Below are 8,037 nucleotides of genomic sequence, written 5' to 3'. Positions count from 1 at the left end.
GCCTGGTCTTCCAAAGGTCCTGAGTTCAATTCCCAGCAACCACATGGTGGCTCACAACCATCTGTAATGAGGTCTGGTGCCCTCTTCTGGCCTTCGGCATACACATAGATATTGTATACATAATAATAAATAAATAAATAAATAAAACAGTTCCTGGAGTTTTGGCACCGGGTGTGAGTGTGTGTGTGTGTGTGTGTGTGTCTCCTAAAACTAGGGGGTAAGTTGTCTTAGCTGAGAAGACACACTGGGGAGGATGTGAAAAGGGTGGGGCTGTGGGAAGGGCACCCTTGGCTGGGGGGTCAGGGTCCTCAGGCTGACTGGGGAGAGCAATGGCTGGGAGGGAGGATGCCCTGTTTGTGGGAGGATGTGCTAGTTATGGGAAGGTGTCCCGGCTAGGGTGGGAGGAAGGTGCTTGAACTGAGGAAGGGTGGCCTAGCTCTGGGGAGAGGTCCGCGGGAGAGAAACATTGTAGAAGGAGGGCGCAGGGGGTCTCCAGGAGGGGAGAGGGTGGGTGGGAAGGGAGGTGTGATGAGGGGGAGGGTGTTGGCTTCATGCTGTTACTAGTTTGATTTATCCCTAATGAGTTCTCAGCACATGGCTGCTCGCGGCTCACTCCAGGGGCCAGCACTGCCTCCTGTGGGCTGAGCCCGCCCCGACTTCGCAGCGACGGCGGCTGCTCGCTCAGAAAAGAGCCAATTTCCACGCTGCACAGTCCGCTTCACTCAAGGGAAATCACATTTCCCTGGGAGAGCCGCAGGCAGGGCTTCACTCCCCAGCCTGGCCCACTGCCACGGGGCACAGATGTGGCGGAGCTCTCGCTCCTCCTCCACTGGACCTCCTCCCTGCACCCCAAATCTCCCGAAGCTGCTTCATGGCCCGGTGGCTCAAGAGACGGAGGAGGTTGCCTAGGGAAAGCTGCCTCCTCCAGGGAAAACCAAGTGCTCCTGCTCTTATGGGGAGCAGAGCTGCTGGCACCGAGCATGTGCACCCATGCTGTGAGTTTGCCCAGAGCCCCAGGGACAGGGGACTGCCACCCAGGTAGTATCCATCCCAAGGTCAGGGTTGCAGAGGGCCCCAGAGAGTCAAAGCAATGAGAAGAGGAAGCGGGTGGAGGAGGAGGCCTCCTGGCATTTTTCTGAGCCTACACAGGACCTCCAAGCTCTTCTCCCTCACGAATCCACATCCCTGAAGATGCCAAGGTCCTTCACAAAGAGGAAAGAAATGACTGCTTGGAACTCAGCAGAAGAGCGACAGCAGCGAGAGAGGAATGAGGTGCAAGAGGAAAGGGGAGAGAAAAGACGGGGCGTCCTTGGGGGAGGGAGGAACCTTTCCCCAGGATCGCAGAGACGCTGGGACTCTGAAGTCAGCAGGTAATTATGGAGGAGTAATCCGCTCCCCCACAGAGGGAATGCTCTCTCATTCTAAGGGCCTGAGAGTAACTGCCAGTAGGTAGCCAGAGAACCTGAGGCCAAGGGCAGAAGGGAATCAAAGACCAGCCTGGTGCAGCCATGCCTCCACAGATCCCCACAGCGCCTTCAGCAGCCCCCTGGGCCTTCTCTCCAGAGCTACTGCCAAGTAGCTTGAACTGACCCAGTAACCTCTGACCCTCCCCACCAAGGCATGTGAGATCTCTCAGAAGCATGGCCATGCCCAGACTCCTAGGGCCTTCCAACAGAGTGAATATCAGGCTTTGGTCATAGTCTCGGGTCTTCTGTGGACCAGTTGACTTTGTTTAGCCGATCTTAGTTTCCCCAAGTGCAAAATGAGACCAGTGTTAAGAATCAGAAACATTAAGGGGATGAGAATATGCCTTGTATATAAAACAGATGTGTGGGGGGGGTACCAAAAGTTCCAAGTCTCAAGGAGAGACGGAAAGGTTGTCCACGGCCTCCATCTGACAGGCTGATGGGGCACAAGCCCACTGATGGCTGACACTGAGATCGTCAGTATCCTCTTCCTGTGCCCACTTCCAAGGAAATTCTCTCAAAGGATAATTACATTGGTTTATGCCAGGGAACGATACATTTGGAGGAAATAAGATGTCTGAAACATGGGCGCAGATGGGGCTGGGGAACCTTGGTGAGTCTAGTCCATCACTCTCTCTGGGTCAGGATTGTGGACTACGGGTCACTGAACACTATTCCTCGAGCTTTAGGTGGAGAATGTGCCTGGAACACAGTAGGCAGAAAATACATTTCTTAGTAGCAACTTGTGGCAAGAATTCTGGGGAAGTCTGGGAAGGTGGTGGAAGGGGGGGGGTGGTTACAGACAGCTAGAGAAGGTGGGGGAAAGGGGGTTTACAAACAGCCTAGGGAAGGTAAGGAAAGGGGGTGACATACAACCTAGGGCTGGCTTTGGAGAGGAAAAATCCCAGCTTCTCTTCCCGAACCACCTTCCTGACTTGGAGCTTGAGGACCTAGACTAGAGAAGAGTCTCTGCAGGAGCTTGGGGACCTAGACCAGAGGACAGTCTATGGCAGCCTTCCCTGTGTACCTGGAACCCATTCTTCCTATTCATCACCTGTTTTACTGTCTTGGGCTTGCAGCAAGCTCCTGGTGACCTGGCACCCTGCTGGGGTACTGGGAAGCAGGGAGGACTGAGGGGTGGGGCATGGGTGATAGACAAGAAGTGCTACCTTTAAAGCTGAGTCCACGTTTGGGGAGAGCGAGGCGGTGGAAGAGAGTGAGGAAGATGCTCCCGGCTTTGGCGATCTTCCAGGCAAACACCTCATGCCAAGTCCTCCCGCTAACATAGGCTGGTCCTCCGTAGCTCACAGAAACCAGCGCCCCCAGCTCCCCCTGAGGAGTGAACCAGTCCTCTCCACTATCCCTCGCCCCATCCCCAAGGTGGACATGGCCTTTTAGCTCAGCCCCAGGAGCCACTTGGCATCTTCTCTTTGTGTTCTCTCATGTGCAGTGACCAGACTTCTCCCAGAAGCGCCCAGTGTTGTGGAACTTTGAATAGTCCCTCTCACCCAGCATATAAATGAGTGTGTTTTCTGAGCCCCAATGGGGACTCTAGTTTGACTTAGGATAGAATATCTGCATAGATGCTGGAGAGTACTTGCCGATGTTGGGTGATGCCACGTCAGCTCCCCGACATGGACCCCGAGTTTCCCGCGGTGAGTAGCTGAGCTCAGAAAAGGGAAGTTAAATTTCGCATCAGACATATGTCAGATCCCTCTGTCACTGGGGACATGAGAATGGCTGCCAGGGTACACAGTGTCTCTGAAGGGGTTTTGTTTATAAACGCAAAGATCACTGTGTAGGCTTGTAGAACACCATGCCTTTCAAAGTGATTCTCAGTTGAGGGTTGCCTTAAGGTACCCATGAATCCAATGGTTCAGAGACATGAACAGTCTCCATTAAAATAGGCTTCAGATTCCTGCTGCCAAGTTTACAAATGGAGGAAATCCCTGTTACTGAAAACTGAGCCTCATTCCAGATCCCCAACATACAGACAAGGACAGGGTTTCTTCCTGGGAAGTTTCCCCTCATGACACAATTGGGCTCATCTCACCCCTGCCCCTTGAATGTTCCTGATACCTCCTCTAGGTTAGACCTGAAGAGGTAACAACCTTAATTCCCTACTTCTGTCCCCACAACCATGGAGCCCCTGGAAGGGATGATGGATCCTCCCTCCCACCAAACACTATCCTCCTATCTTCCCAGGCATCCTGTTCTCATTCTATCTGGGTCCAGCACAGGAGGGTTCATATAGATGCCAGATAGCTCCCCTCCCAAATGGGGAGGGGGGACAAACACCTGTGAAGAGCAAAAGAAAACAGATCCTTAGTAGCACCCGCCCCATCCATTCCTTCTTCGTATCTAGAATCTGGTTTTCGTGCCGAGGCCCCGTGGTATTGGTTGGATTTAGTGGTAATGCTGGGTTTAGGAGAAGAATACCTAGTTGAACCCACAACTTCCCACTTTGGCCATGTTATCCCATGTCTTTCCAAACACAGTTTTCTCATATGTAAAATCGGGCTAATTTGAACTTGTCTTCCTCAACAGCCCCAACACTGTGTCTGGCACAAAAGAGAAGATTGTCTTCTTGCTTGTGCCCTTCACCACCACGAAGCTCAAAAGTGCTGCTTAAGTGGGGCCCAGCTTGTAGTTGTTTGTGGATCTTCTCCAACTCACCCCTGAGACTGCATTTCAGTGAAGACCAACAGCAACCACTGGGGGGGGGTGTAACTGGCATGGCACTGTGTCATGGCTTCCTTTAAGCCAGCATCTACTTAGTGGATCAGCTCAGAACTTGGAATAATTGATTTACCCAGCACTGGAGATCTACTAAGGCAAGCAGAGAATACTAAGCCAGGACATCTAAAATGTCACTGCTAATCTCTATCTTCAAAGTGAGTTTCTCTGTCACCTGGTTCTGTGTTTAGAGGAAGTCGATCCCCAAGGTGCCCCAAAACCTGAGACCAAGAGTAATGGTTTATTGAGTCATGTGGTAATGGTGGGTTGTCTTTAAAAAAAACAAAAAAAGTATCAAGGAGAAAAGCCCAACATAGTAGGGAAAGAATGCACTCAGAGGCCAAAGTCTGGGGGCGGAAAGAGGGAAGCTTGACCCAAACAGAGCTTCGTTTTGCGGTATTTACAGTGAGGTGGTGTTGGGGGAAGGAGCTGAGAAGCCAGAGAGGGAATCTTGTTGCTGGCCTCAGGGGTCTCTTCAGTGGCTGCACGGGCTGGAGATATAGAAAGCACACTCAAATTGGCATGGCTGTTGAGAAGAGGGCGTGGTGGTCCCAGCCGTCATGTCTTGCGGTGCTCTGTGTAGAGAGCCTTGCCTCACTGCTGCCAGAGGGATGGCCCGATGGTTGAGAGGCAAGGGGGTGCCTGGAGGCTCACAGCAACACAAATGGGAAGGTCAGCTGGCATCCCCAGAAAGTTGCTGGTTGGCTTGCCCAGCAGGTGGCAGAGGCTACAGGTGGTAACTCCTAGGATGGCTCGTGAGTAGCTCTGGGCTAGGACTCATGGGCCAGAAGGACTTGCTTACAGTCCATAATTGCTGGAGTTGTACTGATGAAGATCACACAGCTGGTCCTTGTACACCCTCAGACAGATCTCCCTCTAAGTTCTTTGTGATCCCTTTTTTCTCCTTTGGTGGGTACCAGCCTGGGTACATTTCTCCTCTAATTCCATCCCTTTTGAGATGGGATGTGTCTTGCTTTCCTGGAACTCCTGTCCCCCACAAAAGGAATCTTGAAGGACAGTTTGGCCTTCTCCAAGGTCATCCTGACTTTCACGGTCCATTAAATTGACCACACGGGGAATGAGCCGCAATGCTGGAATTGTGGTTATTTTTCATGTAATAAATAAAGATTCCTTTGTGTGACTCTCTGGGGCCTGTCTCAGGCCAAGTCCTCCTGTTTGCCTGGTTGTTCCCACTGTCCCCATGACAACTACAGATGGTCGAAGGCCGTGGCGGAGGTGGGCGGTGCACTTGGCCTTGTTGTGGAGCTGTAATAATATGGGGAACCTGGACACATTAAAACAACAACATTGCTGGTCAGAGGGGAAGCTGCACCACGGCGTTCCTCCACATCTGCTGACCTTTAAGACAGCACATGTTAATCATTTATCCCCTGCCCATCTGACCATCAAAGATTAACTCCTCTCCAACCCTTCCTCCTTCTCCGGCCTCACCTTTTGAGTTTCTAGCCAGAAAAAAAATGATGATTTCTTGTCCCCTACTCCTCATGACCGCTTTGACCTTCAACACTCTTGCTTCAAGGAGTAGGCAACAGAGAACAGTTATAAGTGGCACCTCAAAAACTGAGCACAACGGGGGTGGGAGGGGTCACTGGGATGCTCTCTAACCTTGCCTAAATAATGGCAGGTCGGAGTATCTTCTGAAAACCCAAAAGAATTTGTCTCCTGACTGGTCCAAGGGGTTCTGGACTTGAGGGACTTCCCCCAAGCTCAACAGGAAGGTCCTCTTAACCCCACCAGCCTCATCGTCTTTTGCCCTTTTTGGCTAAACTGAACAAGAGGTAGCTTAGAGCTGAACACATCTGGCTGACAGAGTACAGGTAACTCCCCTCCAGGTCATTTCTGGGACTGTAAGATATGACAATAAAAGAATGGATGATCCAGCCAGTTTGCCAAGGTATCTATGCAACTGGACATCCTAAGACCACTGTTTCTCTCTGACCTAGATTTGTACTAACAACCGAAGGGCTACCACTCAAGAAGGTGCTAGAAGAATTCCCATAAGTTCTTTGTGAACTTATTTTACTCAAAATCTTCCCCAAACAGTTCAGGGACCCGGAGCAAGATAGGGGTGAAAAGGCAGTCTCGAGGCTCACTGGAACTCACTTTCTAGACAGCAACCCTGAATACTTTTCACGTCTCCCGCCACATCTAAGGAACTGGATGGAACAAGGCTGTGGAGGTAACTCAAGACTATTTTCCATCTACTTAGACAACTAATGAGCAAGATGGCGACTTGGCCTCAGCTCTGGGGGAAGGAGAAGAGCTGGCAACATGCAGGGAACTCCTGGATAGTGCCTCCTAGAGGGACCACAAACCCCTGCAGGCAGGGCAGCCACTCTCGGGCTTTGCTTGAGTGTAACTTCATCCTTCTCTACCCTTGCCCTTCAAGGTTGATTCCTGAATTCTACACAAAACAAAATTTTAACAGACAGGGTTGTGGAAAGAGAATAGAATGTCTGACCTTCTATTCTCTTCCCTAAACCTGCCAGATACTGCAATCAACTACTGACTTCTTCTATGACCAACAGCTGCCACCTCTCTAGGCATTCCATCGAACCCGGAGCCTCCCAGCTCTTTGGTCTGGCTTCACTCCCCACCCCAGCCCTCCCTTGCCCACCAGTGGACCTGGACAACCCCAGGAACTTACTCAGCAGGCTGGAGTTGGGGAAGCGCCAGGCCTCGCTGTAGGAGGAGTAGGGGGTGTGGCTGTAGGCATTGCCAGAATATTCACTTCCTGTTGGAGCACACAGGCAAGAGACCTGTGAGGTTCATGACACCAGCAAGGGGACCCGGATGGGGAGACAGGTCTGTGGGGTTGGCAGGGCTGGGTCCGGAAATGAATGGCACCGGATAGGGCAGGTAAAAGCACAACAGGGACAGGGGAGCTCAGGAGGGCTCACCATATGGGTCACTTTGGGCGGGTCATTGATGTACTGCAGCCCTCCCGAGAGCCCCCGGGAGGCAGATACCACCATCCCCATTTTCCAGATCTCTATGGTCTGCAGAGTGTGGAGACTGCCAAATGGTAGGAGCCAGATTCAAATTCTACTTTCTCTGCTGCCGGGGACTCTCTACAGAAGGGACTTTCCAAGGGGGCTGGTGGTCTAAGAGGAAATCAATTCTCAGGAAAGCCACGCCCTTGTTTTAGGCAAACTCAGTACATGAACTGACCCAAAGCATGTCAGGTTACCTCTTTCGGTCAGCTGATCCTTGGCTTTCCCAAAAGAAGTATTTGTCAAAGAATTTACTGAAGAATTCCCTTACACAACAGCTGCAACGTTGAGCTAGCTACCACACCTACCACTGGTGTGTAATTTAAAGCTCGCAAAGCTTGTTCCTGCAGTGCCTGCCCTTTCCATCGCTCCCGAGCATCTGGTAAAGCCTTCGCCCATGCTACCAATTTAAAAAGGGGGAAACTAGAGTAGAGCCTGAGTAAGCAGTTTGGCTCAGCTTGCACCGTTGACCAATGATGGACCTTGAATTTGACCTTAGAACTCTTGGTCATAAATCCCAGGTAATCCCTTCAAGCATTCGCCTAGCCAATTTAATATGCAAAAGCTGTTTACACAGTCTTTGGGGATCTCATGGGTGATTGTGAGCTAGGTGCTGTCTGTGATTTCTTGTCCACCCCAGACTTTCCACCTTCCCACCTTCTACTCCTGGGCTTGGCTATCTCTGCCTCTGTCTCTCTCTCTCTCCTGAGCTTGTCTCTGTCTCTTTGTCTCTCTCTGTCTCTCTGTCTCTGTCTCTCTCTCTGTCTCTCTGTCTCTGTCTCTCTCTCTCTCTGTGTCTCTCTCTGTGTCTCTCTCTCTGT

The 8,037-nt window shown here is 51.4% G+C and overlaps 1 protein-coding gene across 1 annotated transcript in view; it reads right to left on the bottom strand.

Moving 5' to 3' along the window:
* Positions 1-4,470: 4,470 nt before the first annotated feature.
* Positions 4,471-8,037, bottom strand: part of Pax8 (paired box 8) — a 47,616-nt gene continuing 44,049 nt past the window's right edge. Inside the window, exons 10-11 of the mRNA XM_026778637.1 lie at positions 6,871-6,957; positions 4,471-5,487 (exon numbers count right to left, since the gene is read on the bottom strand). Of these exons, the coding sequence (XP_026634438.1) occupies positions 5,411-5,487; positions 6,871-6,957 (164 nt within the window). The 3' untranslated portion in view covers positions 4,471-5,410. The remainder of the gene's footprint in view (positions 5,488-6,870; positions 6,958-8,037) is intronic.

The sequence above is a fragment of the Microtus ochrogaster genome, chromosome 4 (genome assembly GCF_000317375.1).
Source record: "Microtus ochrogaster isolate Prairie Vole_2 chromosome 4, MicOch1.0, whole genome shotgun sequence".
NCBI lineage: Eukaryota > Metazoa > Chordata > Mammalia > Rodentia > Cricetidae > Microtus > Microtus ochrogaster.
Note: the sequence above shows the minus strand (reverse complement) of the source record. Positions and strands in the feature narration are given on the sequence as shown.